This window comes from Coenobita brevimanus, chromosome 15, assembly GCF_032717465.1.
Source record: "Coenobita brevimanus isolate Jiangsu-jjx chromosome 15, ASM3271746v2, whole genome shotgun sequence".
NCBI lineage: Eukaryota > Metazoa > Arthropoda > Malacostraca > Decapoda > Coenobitidae > Coenobita > Coenobita brevimanus.
Window position 1 is genome coordinate 35,882,053 of NC_136968.1, and position 17,736 is coordinate 35,899,788.

Genomic DNA, 17,736 nt, shown 5'->3' on the forward strand with positions numbered 1-17,736 from the left:
CGCTAAGTGTAGGTTAGGTTAAGTAGATTTACATGAACACTTAACATACCTTAGCGTTCTTCTAAATTAATCTAATCCAGCCTAACCTCACTAACCTAGCCTAGCATAACCTAAACTTAACCTAGATTATCCCAGCCTAACCTAAATCAACCCCCTCCCCGTTTAAACTCATTTCACGAACTCACTAGGGATTACATGAAATCGCTGGTTACACAAATTACCTATAACAGATATGTCGTTAAGTCATATTACTACAACACAATGACTAACATCATACAGTTTTAAAGTGCCATGAAAAATCGGCGCCAAAAACAAAGTACTACCTAAACATTGAAGCTAATCGATCTTTTGACTTTAGCCTCGTCAATTTTGAATATTCTGCTATCACCCTTACACAAAAAACAAGTATATAATAATTTCCGAATATGAAAATAGTAAATGCAGTTTAAAAAGCGGAATAAATAAATTTCACGAGTAGAGAAGCTGGATTTAATGGTACTATTTACAAACCGTACGTAGACGTGAGAGCAGAGGCCTTACTATCTATTTTCGTCCATAATTACGGATATTCAAGATTATTTTCCACATCTATGGTAATTATGGATACCTAATGAGTGTAGATATCTTGTCCTTCGTTTACGCTGATTGTAAGTGAAGCAGTAATGGTGTAAGGAGGTCATAATCAGGGGGAAATTTGACTGTGTGATCAGCTGACTGGACAACTCTCGGAAATGTTTACGTAGCACTTAACCATGATTGCTTTATTTTTGCTTTATTTTGGAAATATTTTACCAAAGGGTGTAGCTAATACATGAATCTGTAAAGGTGTAACCAGGTCATTATTAAGGGAGAACTGGAAATGTGTAATCAGCTGACTAAACAACTTTTGGAAACTGTTTAGGGTAGTATTTTCATGATGGTTTAATTTCGGGATATTCTAGGGAAAGAGTGTATTAAACTATTACCTACATGCCAAATAGTGTTGCTATTATCATTATTCTGAAGAGCATTTAGGGAATTTTATAAGTTAAATGCTACTGAGAAATGGCTGTGAATGCTTTTGAGTGCTGGAAGTGTCTCATGTAGCCACTTTTTAATACCATATTTTTGAAAGTTTTATGCGCTTAGAATTCCATATACCATAACGGAATAAAGAAAAATATACGAGAGTTCTCATTCACACGTTTTTAACCGCTTATGGCATGGATTAAGCTTATCACAGTGTAATGTATGTATACGACAAGTACTGAAGAAATAATTAAAGTGATGCCATGGTTTGGACTGAGGATTGCTGCTTTCCTGGTTTGGTTTGGTCCAGCTGGGGGTGGTTTGTGTATAAAATTAATGAGGTTCTGTAATGAAATGGCGGGGGACAGGGCGACTTGGAGGCGATTTGTTTGTGGCCACCCCAAACGGGATTGAGGCGTCTGGCAATAGATAGATAGATAGATAGATACCACTTTTCTGTCATTTTTACCATTTTATTCTGCTTAGGAGAGCCTCTGTGGACTGGAGGCTTAAATATATCCTTAACTTACTTCTATACCTAATTTCTTTCCCATGATGGCTAAGATTATAAGATAACATGAAGAATATTTAAGAAAACTAACTTATAAATGAAGTAATTTGGTGTTAACTTTAAAGTAGATACTCTGATTATGGAATATATATTTTATGAAGGAAAATAATATAATATTGGATGGGCTACATGAGAGCTGTCCTAGATTTTCTCCCATATTATTTTCCCCCCTCCAGGTTCTGTTATTATTATTATTATCACTATTATTACACTGGGTGGTAACCATATAACCAAATCATACGTGCTCCCTACGCGTCAACAAGTGGGTTGGTGGAGGGTTGGTGCCCCTTCCTGTAAAACAACTAACTCAGTGTCAAATGGCCACCCTTTACGGGATTATGGTGTCTGGCAATAGATAGACTATTATTATTACCATTAATTTTTTCCCCCCAGGTTTTGAGCCATTTGTTAGCCTGAATTACAAGAGTGGCTGAGAATGCCTAACTCCCGGACAAACATAAACACAAAAACAAACAGAGAGAATAAAAAGGCAAGAGCAAATAAACTGAGGGAAAGGACGACGAATTTGGGAGCTGCTGGAAGGGGGAAGAAGTTTACCACGGAGGATATGGAGACAGGAAATCAAACGTCAGCAAATGCAGGGGTAACAAGTGTAACGGAGTGTATGGAGACAGACAGACAAACACCAACAACCGTGGATGTAAATGGAAAAGCCAAAAATATGGAAATGACAGCAAACACAGATGCAAACAGAGTGGCCAGGTGCAATGAAAGAGACGACCAAACACCATCAAATGCAGACTCAAACAGGGCAGCAAGTGAAAGAAAAACAGCCAGAAACAAAATCATATCAGTCAAGGGTATGAAAGTGCAAAACCAAACATGGACAAACGCAGACACAAACAGAGGAGCTAAAAACACGCAGAGAGGAAATTCATCGCCAACAGAGACCAGCAGAAACAGACAGACTTGTGAGGACAGCGATGATGAGTTTGTTGATGCGACAGAATATGCAACGTTGACTACTGGTGCAACTGCGAGTGGGGAAGTGAGAGCAGATGAAGTAGGAGGCACAAGTGGAGAAGAGAGAGGAAGTGGAGTAGGCAGCAGCAGTGGTGCAGAGAGAAGTGAAGTGGTGAGCGGAAGAGAGTGTCACACAGTGGATAACGCGGGCAGACGTACAGAAAGTGATGTGGGTGAGAATCGGACAAAGAAACTGAAGGGTGACGAAGAAGGGAGTGAGAAAGTGAGTGAAGAAGAGGATGATGATGTGACAAATATGCAGGAAGAGGAAGAGGAGCAGGAGGAAGAGGAGGAGGAAGTGGAAGAGGTAGGTATACACTATACAGGTACCGTACTGAACATTGCTGTGATATTGGTAAGAACTGAAAACATTAGTCATCTTCATTATTGTGATTATAATTACCCATCATATTAATGAGGGAGAGGGAGGGGTAGACCGAGGATGAGGTGGAGGGATGGGGTTGAAAGGTATATGAGGGAGGGGGGGGGTGAGTTGGGGGGAGGGTAGTCAAATGGTGGGTGACAGAGTGACTTGGAGGCGTTTTGTCTGCGGTCACCCTTTGCGGGATTAGGGTGTCGGGCTATAGATAGATAGATAGATAGATATTAATGAAATCTGGATTACTGTAGTGTGATACAATATGACAAACATAACAAGAATTCTGAACCCCCAACAGTACCAGATGAACACCATTTCACTTTACCCAACCATTTCACAACTCATCGCACCCGGGGGAAACTTAATATTATTTTAATGGATGTGTGTAGCTGTGATAAAGTGTTAGGAGAAATACACTGAGGTGGTTTGGTCATGTGGGCTGGATGGAGGGTGAGAGACTAACTAGGAGAGTATGACTGGGGTGGACATGGGGGGAGAGGGAGGGAGAGACCAGGGATGAGATGGAAGGATGACGTAGAGGTACATGAGAGAGGGGGTGTAAGTTGGGGAAGGGCATCTAAATGGCAGGGGACAGGGTGACAAGGAGGCTATTTGTTCATGGGCACCCCTTGTAGGAATAAAGTATCTGGGTAGAGACAGACTTAACTGTTCATTTGGCCAACAGGGTGTGACTGTGAAGGGAGAAAAGGACCCAGTTCTGGAGGAGCTCTCTCGTCTCAACAAACAGATCAACCGAATGAATGTGCCACGGCTGAGAGGTGAGTTGGGGAGTGGGAATACGTTCTCATAACTCGATGCTTTTACATTCTTTCTCTCTCTCTCTCTTTCTCTCTCTCCATTGTCCCCTTTAAAGATAATTTGGCAGTACTATGTGGTATACCTAACACAGGCCTGACTTATAATAGGGGCTGCCTGTATTTCTTTAAACAGAACAGAATTAGCATCTTTCCTCACCAGAGACAGGGAAATGGGATAATGATGATGATGATGATTTCTTATTTTGTCAGTGCAACAAATTCAACAGCCACCCACCCCACAGACAGGCTTCGCTCCTTATAATTCAACAGCCACCCATCCCACACACAGGCTTTGCTCCTTATAATTCAACAGCCATCCACCCCACAGACAGGCTTTGCTCCTTATAATTCAACAGCCATCCACCCCACAGACAGACTCCACTTCTTATTATTCAACAGCCATCCGCCCCACAGACAGGCTTCACTCCTTATAATTCAACAGCCATCCACCCCACAGACAGACTCCACTTCTTATTATTCAACAGCCACCCACCCCACAGACAGACTCCACTTCTTATTATTCAACAGCCATCCGCCCCACAGACAGGCTTCACTCCTTATAATTCAACAGCCATCTGCCCACAGACAGGCTTTGCTCCTTATAATTCAACAGCCATCCACCCCACACACAGGCTTCGCTTCTTATTATTCAACAGCCATCCACCCCACAGACAGGCTTCGCTCCTTATAATTCAACAGCCATCCGCCCCACAGACAGGCTTCACTCCTTATAATTCAACAGCTCTTCACCCCACAGACAGGCTCCGCTCCCTACACCTGGACCAGAATGGGACTCGCGAAATCCTCAAGACTCGGCTGAAGAAATACTACCAGCAACAGAAGCTTGGAGGAGGAGGAGAGGGAGGAGAGGCGGAGGGAGAGGAGGGCGGGGAGAGAGTCAAGGGGAGGAAAGGCCTACAGCGCACTATACCCTATGATTATTTTGTGGTGATTGATTACGAGGCAACCTGTGACCAGAACAATGGATTTAAATACAGGTGAGAGAGAGGGGGGTTTCAAGAATACTCCCCCAGTATCCCTGCTTGTCGTACGAGGCGACTAAAAGGGTTGGTGGTGGGTTAGTGCCCCACCCCGTAAAAAGAACTAACTAAAAAAGCAAATAAAGCGCCTCGGACCCGGACGGACCATACGTTGACGACTAAGGAACGGACAAAGGACATTCTGAGAGTAGGAACGTGGAATGTGAGAGGAGTGAATGATGAAGTGAAAGAGAGAGAGATTGTCCAGGTGCTTGAGGATGCAAAAGTGGATATATGTGGATTGACTGAAACTAAATGGAAAGGTGAAAGGATGAGAGAATGGGAATACGGTGTAGGTATATGTGCGGGAGTCAGTGAGAATGAGAGGGCAAGAGAGGGAGTATGTCTGATGATAAGCAAGAAGTGGAAGGAGAATATAAGAGAGTATGGAACAGTGGGTGCAAGGATTGTATGGGTGAGGATGAAAGTAGGTATACAAGCATGGGCGATTGTATGTGTGTATGCTCCAACAGAGGATCGAGTGGCAAGAGTGAAAGATGAGTTTTGGGCGAGAGTAGAAGCATGTATGGACAAGTTTGAGAGGAGCGAGAGAGTGCTGTTGATTGGAGACATGAATGGCAAAGTCGGGAATGTACGAGTGGATGGAGTGGTTGGTCAGTGGGGTGTGCCAGCAGAAGTAGATGGGAATGGTAGTGCTTTGGTGGACATCTGTGCTGGTAAGGGGTTGGCAATAGCCAACACCTACTTTCGTCATAAGATGATCCACCGGTATACATGGAGAGTAATGAGGAGGATGGATGGTGAACTTGTTGAACGAAAGGCAATGATAGACTACGTGTGTGTGGATGAGCGAATGAGAAGACAAGTGTTGGATGCAAGGGTGTGGAGAGGGTGGGGGAATGGAGTCTCGGACCATCACTTAGTGATGGCCAAAGTAGAGCTGCAAAGAAAGTGGTTGAGGAGGCGAAGGGGAAGAGGAGGAAACAGCTCCTGTGAGAAGAGTGGAGAAATTGCAAGATAGTGAGAAGAGGACAGAGTATAAGAGCATAGTGGAAGAAAGATTGGGAAGGTATGAGCTAGAGCAGATGGAAGGGGTGGAAGACGTATGTAAGATATTCACGGAAGAGATAAGCGCAGCGTGTGAGGTGGTTTGTGGAGTGAGGAGGAGATGCAAGGGTGTGCAAGGGACAGCATGGTGGAATGATGAGGTGAAACGAGCTGTGGAACAAAAGAATAAGGCATATGGTGAATGGTTGGCGAGTAGAGGTAGGGGAGAAGATGAGAGAGAGAAGAGAGAGGTATATGTGAGCAGGAGAAGGGAGGTTAAGAGACTGGTGAAGGAGAGTAAGAAGAAAGTGGATGAAGAGTTTGGGAGGAATCTGAGTGTGAAATGGAGGGAGAGTAAGAAATTGTTTTGGAAGGAGGTAAAGAAAGTAAGGATGTGTGAAAGGGGAAATAGTAGGGGAGTGAAAGATAGGAATAATAGATTGTTGGTAGAGAAGAGAGAGAAATTGAGGAGATGGAAGGAGCACTTTGAGGATTTGTTGAATGTAGAGAGTGAGAGCAGTGTGAGTATAAGTGGTTGGGGAATGGCTGGGAGAAGAAGAGATGAGAGGAGGGAGGAAGAGATCAGTAGGTCGGAAGTAGTGGAAGCGATGAAGAAGATTAAGCTGGGAAAGGCCCCAGGAATTGATGGAGTATGTGGTGAAATGCTTAGGTATGGGGGTGAGATTGTTGTGGAGTGGATATGGAAGTTGTGTAGATTGGCTTGGGAAGAGGGAAGGGTTCCAGAGGACTGGAAATCAGGTATAATTGTTCCTCTGTACAAAGGAAAAGGGGAGAGAGAAGTATGTGGTAACCATAGGGGTATTTGCCTTCTTAGTGTGACTGGTAAAATATATGGTAGAATACTCATTGATAGGGTTAGGCATATGACAGAGGAGCTAGTTGGAGAAGAACAAGGGGGATTTAGGAAGGGAAAAGGGTGTGTAGATCAGATATTTGTTCTAAGATGTTTAGTGGAGAAGTATCTAGAGAAGGAAGGAAAGTGTACGCTGCCTTCATGGACTTGGAGAAAGCTTATGACAGAATAGATAGGAAAGGTATGTGGAAGGTATTAAGAATATATGGAGTGGAGGGGAAATTGTTGAGTGCTGTGAAGAGTATGTACGAGGGAGCTAGGGCTACGGTGCGAGTGGATGGTGAGCTGAGTGAGTTCTTTGATCTCAATGTGGGACTGAAACAGGGGTGTGTAATGTCTCCATGGCTGTTTAATATATATATGGATGGGGTCGTAAAGGAGGTACAAGGTAGGGCAGTGGATGTGGGGGTGGCCCTAATGAATGAGGGTGAGATTTGGAAGCTTCCGGTGTTGCTGTTTGCCGATGATACAGTATTGTTGAGTGAAGATGAATGGGAGTTGCAAGGTTTGGTGAATGAATTTGGGACAGTGTGTAGGAGGAGGAAGTTGAAAGTTAATGTAAACAAAAGTAAAGTTATGGTGTTTGAGAGGAATGAAGTCACAGAGTGTGCAGTGAGGTTGGATGGTGAGGATATGGAGAATGTGAGTGCATTCAAGTACTTGGGTAGTGTGATGAGTAAGGATGGAACTTTGGGGGATGAAGTGCGTGAAAGGGTACAGCAGGGAAGGAAGGTTGTAGGCATGCTGAAAGCAGTGATGAGAAATAGGGAAGTGAGTATGGAAGTTAAGAAGTCTCTGCATGATGGTATTGTGATCCCTACCCGGACGTATGGAAGCGAGGCGTGGACCTTGCAAGAGGGGAACAAGTCAAGAGTGAGAGCAGTGGAAATGAGTTACTTGAGAGGAGCATGTGGAGTGACATGGAGGGACAGGTTGACGAATGAAGAAGTGAAGGAACGTTGTGGGGTAGATGTGGATGTGGTTGAAAAGATTAGGAGAAATACACTGAGGTGGTTTGGACATGTGGAGAGGATGGAGAGTGAAAGACTGACTAAGAGGGTGTATGTGGGTGAGGTGGAGGGAGGGAGAGGGAGGGGTAGACCGAGGATGAGGTGGAGGGATGGAGTTGAGAGGTATATGAGGGAGGGGGGGGTGAGTTGGGGGGAGGGGAGTCAAATGGTGGGTGACAGAGTGACTTGGAGGCGTTTTGTCTGCGGCCACCCTTTGCGGGATTAGGGCGTCGGGCTATAGATAGATAGATAGATGAGCAGATAAATGCATGTGTGTGTGTGTGTGTGCATATATGTGTGTTTCTGCATGTGTGTGTGTGTATGAGCATGGGAATATATATACGAGTGATATTTCATTGCAACCAATCCCTAAGCCTCAGCTATCTACTCCACAGACACGAAATAATTGAGTTTCCAGCAGTTCTCGTCGACACAAGGAAAATGAAAGTGGTGGGTGAGTTCCATTCCTACGTGCGTCCAGTGATCAACCCTCGGCTCACCGAATTCTGTACACAGTTAACAGGAATCACACAGGTATAGGGCAATCTCTCTCTCTCTCTCTCTCTCTCTCTATTCAGTGGTTAACATTCAATTCACAAACTGATGTAAAAATTAAGTAATAATATATGAATGCCACTCAGGGATGAGTGAGGCTGGTCACTCATCTTAAATGACAGGACCAACTTGCATAGCCCCAGCTCCTACGCTCCTCATAGGTTAACACAGGATTAGATGATGAGTATGATAAATTAACTTATAATAATAATAAAAATAATACATAATTATTTATTTATTTTTTGCTGCAGGACAAGGTAAACTTTGCCCCAACATTCCCAGAGGTATTGAAGAAGTTTGAGGCGTGGTTACTAGAACGGCAACTCATCGGCAAATCCATATCAACATTTGCAGTGCTGACAGACGGACCTTGGGACATGGGACGTTTCCTGAACCAACAGTGTAAGGTGAGGGTAGTGTGAGGTGGAGGGAGGGCAACTTAATGGCAAAGGGAAGGGTAGGGCATATAAGGGAAAGTCAACTGCTCAGCAAATCGATACCAACATTTGCAGTTTCACGACAGGCTGTGGGACCCATATTCTCATCAGTAATATATCTCCCTAAAATTCTTCTTTAGCGATTTATTTTTGGATATGGCAGGTTAATATCCTTTTGTATATTATTTATGCAGAGTATGGCAACATCAGAAAAACTTATACCACACAATTAGGACAGTAAGGTGTAATCAGCAAAATAAATCGCTTGGGAAAAGGTGTGATGGGGCTTCCTAACCACACAAAAAATACTGTCTCATATATACCTCAAACAAACCACCTAACCAGACACCTCTTCTCTCTCTCTTGGGCACAGATATCCAAGCTTCCTTTTCCTAAGTGGGGCAAACACTGGATCAACGTGAGAAAGACCTACAGCAACTTCTACAGAACTCGCAGGGTAAGAGTGAGATTAACTGGGGGAGAGACTGGGATGGGATGAAAGACTGTTTATGCCAGGATTGGTGATGATGATGATGATGATACACACAGACTGGGATGCAGTGATGGAGCATAAATAAATTGCAATTACTTTTAAGGGTTAACTGATGTGAAAAGTAGCACTAGGAGAAACACATTGTGATGGTTTGGCCTTGTGGAGAGAATGAAGAGAGACTAATGATGAGAGTTTATGTGAGTGAGGTGGAAGAGAGGCCTGAAAATGAGATGAAGGGATATTGTAGAGAGGTATGGGGGGGATATAAGTTGAGGGGAGGGCAGTGAAATGGCAGGGGACAGGTTGACATGGAGACAACTTGTTTGTGGCCACCCCTTACAGGATTGAGGCATCTGGTAATAGATAGTTGACTGTCATTCATATCATTCTATCTATTTATCTATCTATCTATTGGCAGACGCCTCAATTCCGTAAGGGGTGGCCACAAACAAATCGCCTCCATGTCGCCCTGTCCCCTGCCATTTCACTGCCCTGCTGCCAGCTCACACCCCCCTCCCCTCATATACTTCCCCACTCCATCCCTCCATCTCATCCTCATCGGTATTAACTGTTTGCTATTATAGATGAGCCTGAATGACATGCTGCAGCGGTTAGGCCTGAAGTTCATTGGCCAGCCACATTGTGGGAGGGACGATGCCCACAACATTGCCCGCGTGGCCATGAGACTGGCCAGGGACGGTGCCACAATGAGGATGAACGAGGCTGTTAAGATGAATCAACAAGGGTAAGTTGTCAGTCCTGTGTTATGTGTAACTGCTATATTTCTGTCAATAGTTATTTATTTCCTTAACCCCTTCAACAGTCTATAGATTTACCTGTTTACCTACCAACTACCTACCTGCCTGCCTGCCTACCCACCTACTTACCTACCTACCTAAGTATCTGCCTATATATAATTCTCTCTGTTTCCCATCCATAATTTTCTCTCCCTCTCAAGCAAAAGTTAACATAAGGGATAATTCTCTCTCTCTCTATTCCCAGCTAACCACCAAACTCTCTCCCACAGTGACTACTTCGTGCAGAACCTCTCCAAAATGAAGCACAGTGATATAAGAAAAAGTCTGCGAAAGGCAAGGATGCATGTGAAGGATGCAGGAGGAGCGAAAGAAGAAGAAGAGGAGAGTGGGAAAGAAGAGGAAGATGAGGATGAGGAAGAAGAAGAGAGAGAGGAGGTGGAAGGAAAGTCATGTTTAGACACTGCTGATAAATCCCAGTTTCCCGATTTGAAGTGATGATGAAGAAAAGGAAGAGGACGATGGAACAGCAAAGGGAGAAATAAAATAACAGTTTGAGAAAAAAAATAGGAGAATGACAGAATAAAGAAAGAAAAGGAGACATTAGGAGATGAGGAGAGAAGGTGAGGGATCAGTAGGAGAGGAAAAAAAGATGGAGGAAAAAAATAGAAGTGAGATACCGGTAATAAAGAATGGAGAAGGGGCATTATGACAAGGGAGACCAAGGAACACTATTATACTCTATATATTTTTAAACAACAGTACAAACTCTCCCTAAAGTTATTTTGTTATTGGAGATATTTAATGACACTGTTACTTATCATTAACTCATTATCTGTGAAGGAGACTTGACTTATATTTTTGGGTTGTTGTTGGTAGAGTATATTCAGCTTAGGCAAGACTATGGATGGTATTACTGTTGGGTAAAAAAGCTCCCTAACACCCGTTCTAGGCAATTTATTTTTGGATACGGCTGGTTAACATCCTTTTCTAAGCCATTCACGTTGGGTAAGGAAGATCCCTAACGTCCCTTCCTAGGCAATTTATTTTTGGATACAGCTGGTTAACAGCCTTTAGTACACCATTCACACTGGGTAAGGAAGATTCCTAACACCCCTTCCTAGGCAATTTATTTTTGGATAGGGCTGGTTAATATCCTTTTATATGCCATTCTCATTGAGTAAGGAAACTCCCTAACACTCTTCCTAGGCGATTTATTTTTGGATATGGCTGGTTAATATCCTAGTGTATGCTATTTATGCAGAGTATATTAATGTTAGAAGGATTTATATAACACAGAATAGGACAGGAAGGTGTGGTAACCAAAATAATTCACTTAGGAAGAGGTGTTCGGGGGCTTCCTCAGCTGACAAGAATGCAGGTCTAAGTTACAAAATTGAGGCCTTAAAACTATTTATTTTTACTGTATTATTCCAGCTAAGGAGAAATACTGTAGTTAGTTCATATTTCTGGACCATCATTTATTGAATATTGTGGTGTTGATAAGGATGTGCTGAGGTCCACATTCTCGTCAACTGAGGAAGCTCCCTAATACATTCCCCTAAGTGATTTATTTTGTTTATTACACCTTACCGTCCTCATCTGGGTTAAGTAAATCCTTCCAATATCGCCATACTTTGCATAAACAGTAAAAGACATTAACTGGTCACATTCAAAAATAAGTCACTGAGGAAGAGGTGCTAGGGAGCCTCTTTACCTGATGAGAATGGGCCTGAATGTTGAAAGAAATATTTTGAGATGGTTTGGCCATGTGGACAGGATGGAAAATGAGACTGACTAGAAGAGTGTATGTGAGGAAGGAGAGACCAAGGATGAGATGGAGGGACAAGAGTGGAAAGATATATGAGAGATGGGGGTGTGAGCTGGAGAAGGCAGGCAGTTAGCTTGTTTGTGGCAGCCTCTTACGGGATTAAGGTCTGTGATGAGAAATGGGTAGGTTAGCCTGCATCCCACATTACAGACTGCAGTAAGTAATGATACAAAGTTTGACGTCTTATCACCCTCACATTCATGGAACACCAGTAATTAAATTATCCAGTGTAATCAGCCTGCATCCCACGTTACAGCATGAAGTAAGCCACTATGAAGAAAGGCCGGACATTCTATCACCACACACTTCAAAAATTATTGGTAAAAATTAGAGACTGGTCCACACTTTTGCCCTCTCAGTTTCACTAATACTGCCATCAGTAACCTCTTTGCTCCTGTGGGCCTCTCTTAAGCAGAATATAATCCTCTGGTGGCTGCGGTAATCAACTGTAAGAAGGTATTATCCCACTGACAAGGATGAACTGACAAATCCTGGCAATCAGAGGGTAACAGCCATCTCAGTTAACCTTTTGGCTTGTGTGGATGCATTTGAGGGTTGTATTTTGAACAGCACAGAAGGCTTCACGTCATCTTCCTTTGTGATATCGTATTGTGTATAAAGGCTCCAACATGCTTGTACAGTATACATCCTTGGTCACCTAATCGTGGCTCTCCATGCTGCCCAATCTCTGGCAAGCTCCCTATTCAGTCCCTTATCCATGAGGTCACACTCTATGACCTCGTCCAAGGTCATTATCAGTCCATCTCTCACAACCCGACCCCTGACATTCACACTTCCTGCACCCAATTGTCATCCTCCATCCTCTCCACATGGCCAAGCCATCTCAATCACTCTTTAGCTTTCTCTTCTGGTGCTAGAGAGGGATGCCTTTGTGGGTTGGCATTAATATAACTGGGGAATTGAGCTGATTATACAGACATCTCTGCTCCCTCTCTGTACCCCAAAAGGACGATGGTGAGCTGCAGAAAGGAGCAACTTAAGCCTGCCATCCAGATTCAAGTTCTGATATACCTGGGTTCACAACAAATCACAAATACAGTAACATTCTTCTGTGAGGCATTTATTATTTTTTTCTCTCTTTTAATATCAACATAGGAGGAATAATGAGCATAATATATTGCCAAGGAAGACATGCCATGAAGCCTCCTATACTCATAATATGGCTGTGGGGGTTGGGTTCTGGGTAACGCCAGACTTTGTGCAATTGAGTACGATCTTAGCAGTTGAAGGATTGAGGGGGATTTGTTCACGGAAGTGCATTAATAAAACTGTCTAACCAATGAACCGATTCATTGCCCTTTGTCTGTCAGGTCATGTGATATTGCTGGAGGGAGGGAGGGAGAGAGAGAGAGAGAGAGAGAGACAGACAGACAGAGAGGGAGACATAGAGAGAGAGAGAGTTCTGAAAGTTTAACACATACAGTGAAAAATCGAATAATCTGAAAAACACGCAGGTAGAGATAGGGTTTTCACTATCTCACCAGCTGTAAATTTTCTTCTGTGATGGGTGGGGGCACTCACCATCCACTCACTCAATGTAGTGCTGCTCTCGGGTGTCTGTCCTTTCCTCTCCTCTCTCCAGTAAAAAATAGGAGGGGAAGTTAGACTTTCATAATCCGGGTCATTCACAAGACAAGAGACAAACCTATATCCTTTGCACTGTTAATAAGAAAGAAAAACCCAGCAATCACCTCTTGGCTTTGAACCACAGTAAGTTAGTCCAAGGCCATCTCAAAGTTAAGATATTTACCACCAGGCCACAGACAGAGTTTATAACATTTACTGTACTTTTCATCATCATCGTTGGGGGGCGCGGGAGCACAGTGGTAGCGCGCTGGACACGTAATCGGGGGATTGCGAGTTCGAGCCTCGCCCGGGCTGCCGTGCCGGGAGTGGTAGCTTGCTCCTGTAACCCTAGCGGGGCTATATAGTCCAATACAGGGCTTAGCTCGAGGGAACTCCATTTCTCCCATTTCATCATCATCGTCATCATCATCACCATCGTCATTCATGTATCGTTTCCCATCCTTGGATTAAAAAAGAGATTTGCCAAAGTCTGTCCAACTAAACAAGCCACACTTTCATTCACTCACCACTGAAGCCCTTGGAATCCTGACATCACCTCACCCATATACATTCACACGTTTGTGCTACACACCAATCCTCTGATATTCTCCATCCATCCATCATCCCATCATTATTGCTCCATCAGGTGTAGGGGTCTGGGGACAGGCTAGGCAGTCTACAAATTTAAAGCGATGGTGGTTAATCAAACTTCTCATCTTCACCGGTTCATGTCATTTATAAAGGCTGCATTGAGCTTGCATGTGTCAGCCTTGGTCACCTAATGGCAGCCCTCCATGCTGCTTGATCTCTGGCAGCCCCCCTATTCAATAATTCATATCTGTGGTAGTATACTATGAAAAAAAGCAAAAATTTTAGACTAACCAGTAATGTGAGGTTGAAAATGACACAGAAAAAAATAAATAGGATGAAGTGTTATTGGAAAAAAAAAAAAAAAAAAAAAAAAAAAAAACTAAATTGAAATGTAATTGAAAAAGAACAGAAGTGTTACCTTTCCAGGTGTTACATCAGTGAGTCGGGTGCAGGAGGGTGGGTCATCTTCAGCGGGATACTTAAAACTGACTCCTGTATAATGAGTCTGTTGCAATACCTCAATTAACAGGCACCTGCAAAATTACGTGGTTGCATAATCACCCTGCACAATAAGGTACACGTATCGTATCGTTGCATTCGTACTGCACACTCACTAAAAAAAATATATTCATTACCCCTGTGTGTGCTGAACTCCGAAATGATTTGTAAAAGTGAAATCATGTGCATTTGGTACTGGAATAGCCTGTTTAACCTCGTCTGGCAGAGATCCCTCGCCTCTTTGGCTCAGTTAATACCCAAATGTAGTCAGAGTCTGGGATAAACCTGACTAGTAACCAAGGAGACTCATTCCTACCTCATAATGAATAATCCCGTCTCAGATGAAAATAAAAGTACAGCAATTCATAACCCTTGGTGCCCGTGTAATACTGCATCACACCACACAGGTAATATATTTTTACTGGGTGTACAATACAATATATGGATAATATAAAGGATATACTCTGAAGTGCTGGGGTGTGAGGGGAGCATACCACAGACCAGTATATTCCACAGTAGATGAATGGACTTGCATATTTAAGGGTATATTTAAGGGTATATTTTAGGGTATATTTAAGGGTTTATTTTTGGGTATATTTAAGGGTATAATTTAGGGAATATTTAAGGGTTTTATTAAGGTACATTTTTAAGGGTATATGACTGCTTGTTTCACCTTAACTTGGCCCAGATATTTATCCTTTTTCCTGTCAGTCTTGAATACCATGGCTCCACATTCTCTCCACAGCACTTCTTCATGACTAGCTTCATTTTATTGTGTTAATCTATATATAAAATTCAACATTCAAGACAGGATGGCAGGAATTTCAGGCCGCGTTAAGGCAAAACACATACGCTGGTACTCTCGTCTGATGAGATAGCTCCCTAACACATCTTCCTAAGTGATTTATTTTCTTTATTACACCTTCTGTCCTCTTAAGTGTTACATAAATCTTTCCAATTTTGCCATACGCTGCATAAAAATATCATCATCATCATCTGGACCTCCTTCCCCACCCTAGGGCAAGGTGAGGAGTAGCAATGTCCGGACAGTCCAAATTTAATGGGCCACACTTCCATTTACTCATCATTCATGCCCCCGGAATCATGGCTCTATCTGAATATACACAAGGATATTACCCAGCCATACTGAAAAATAAATTGCTAAGGAAGAGGTGTTAGGGAGCATCCTTACCCAATGAGAATACAAGCCATAGTGTGCTTCCCTTGGTGGTGTTATTTAAAAAGTGAGAGAGAGAGAGAGAGAGAGAGGGGTCACATCTTGGAAATCAATCCTAGGCAAGAATGTCAGTGATGAGTTTGTACCATTAGACCACCAGGCTCCTCGACAGGGACAACACCAAACAATATACATCATTATCTTGATATATATATTTGAATGACTGTATATATAGGGATGTATATAATGGCTTAAAATATATATATATATAATACATCCACAGTCTAGCACCAACGACGGGACAGATCTTTTTTTTATCATTAATTATAGTATGGCTGTATAAAAGGCCTACCATCTATCTTAATCTATCATCAGCATCGTTAACAGTACCACCATCACACACTCCCCTTCCTTATCTCTCTCACTCTCTCAAACACTCCCCTTCCTTATCTTTCTCAATCTCAAACACTCCCCTTCCTTATCTCTCTCACATACTCCTCTTCCTTATCTCTCTCACTTTCTTAAACACTCCCCTTCCTTTTCTCTCTCACTCTCTCAAACACTCCCCTTCCTTATCTTTCTCACTCCCTCAAACACTCCCCTTCCTTATCTCTTTCACTCCCTCAAACACTCCCCCTTCCTTATCTCTCTCACTCTCTCAAACACTCCCCTCCCTTACCACTCTCACATACTCCTCTTCCTTATCTCTCTCACATACTCCTCTTCCTTATCTCTCTCACTTTCTTAAACACTCCCCTTCCTTATCTCTCTCACTCTCTCAAACACTCCCCCTTACTAATATACTGCTCCACTCTTCCTTCTCTTTCTCTCAAAAACATTTCTTCCTTCTCTCCCCCTCTCTCCTCTTAAAAATTTTTCTTCCTCCTTCTCTCACTCTCTCTCCTTCAAACACTCTTCTTCCTCTTCCTTTTCTCTTTAATAATATACTACTCCTCTCTTCCATCTACCTCTCTGTCTCTCTCTCTCTCTCTCTCAAACACTCCTCTCTTCCTCTCTCACCAATATACTGCTCCACACTCTCTCTCTCTCCACTCTCTTTCTCCCCCAAAATTATCGTCAATCTCACTGTCACAAACTTCCCTCGGCAACCAGTGTATATGAGTTCCTTTAGTCCTTACCACCTCGGCATATTCAGTTTTATCTACTCTGTCCTTCAATTTATCTATCTGCCTATCAACTGCCACTTTCAATTTATCTATCTGTCTGTCTATCAACTGCCAGACATCTTAATCCTACAAGGGGTAGCCACAAACAAACTGCCTCCATGCTGCCGTGTCCTCCGCTACCCACCCTTCGACTCACACCTCCCTCTCCACATCCCGCATACTCTTACCATATCTCTATCTATCTACCATACTCCCCCATCTACCCATCCAGCTTCATGCTATCTATCTATTGGTATGTCTATCAATCTGTTCATCTGTCTAGCTGCCAAATTATCTATCTATCTAAGCCTATCTAGTTATTTTTATCTATTTCTAAGTGTAAAAAATATCTAAGCTCCTTCAGGTTTCCCTCCAATCAGTTACATATCTATCAACCTACCTACAGTATCTATCTATCTATCTATCTATCAATTCAAGCAGTTTTTTTCCATTTATGTCTGTCTATGTACCATATCCATCTATCTATTTGTCTATCTACCTATTGTAACTGCCGTTGGCTATCACCCATTCATTTATCTATCTACCATCTATTTCACAGCTGCTAAAAAGCTTAAAATGTATAAATGGAATGACAATGAGAATGCAGTAAAATAAAATAATAATACAGTAATAATAATAATAATAATAATAATAATAACATCTACAATAATAATAATAATAATAATAATAATAATCTACAATCACCAGCACTACTATTACCACTAAGACTACTACTACTACTACTACATTCCCCCTCCCTCGTGGTGAGGCATTGTCTACCACAAGGAAATATTGGTCCACTGCATGAGACAACCCTGGAGGGCCAACCGCTTGCCTGTGGTTGATGAGTCTGCTTGGCCATGCAGACCGGGGATATTTTACTACTACTACTACTAACACCAAAAAATAAATAATAATAATAATAATAATAATAATAAAAACAATATTAATAAT

General features: G+C 42.6%; 1 protein-coding gene across 1 annotated transcript; it reads left to right on the forward strand.

Annotated features, from left to right (window-relative positions):
* The first annotated feature begins 2,267 nt into the window (after nt 1-2,267).
* LOC145390755 (3'-5' exoribonuclease 1-like) lies at nt 2,268-10,542 on the forward strand. The gene is made up of 8 exons (XM_080265552.1): nt 2,268-2,786; nt 3,628-3,721; nt 4,518-4,758; nt 8,088-8,226; nt 8,499-8,654; nt 9,058-9,141; nt 9,762-9,922; nt 10,205-10,542. Exons 1-8 carry the CDS (start codon nt 2,268-2,270, stop codon nt 10,428-10,430), a joined length of 1,620 nt encoding a protein of 539 aa, XP_080121678.1. The 3' UTR covers nt 10,431-10,542.
* The last annotated feature ends 7,194 nt before the right edge of the window (nt 10,543-17,736 follow it).

Coding starts and splice junctions, on each gene's coding strand:
- LOC145390755 (XM_080265552.1), top strand. CDS start 2,268: ATGACAGCAAACACAGATGCAAACAGAGTGGCCAGGTGCAATGAAAGA. Junction 9,142..9,761: donor ACTTCTACAGAACTCGCAGG/GTAAGAGTGAGA, acceptor TTGCTATTATAG/ATGAGCCTGAATGACATGCT. Junction 9,923..10,204: donor GTTAAGATGAATCAACAAGG/GTAAGTTGTCAG, acceptor TCTCTCCCACAG/TGACTACTTCGTGCAGAACC.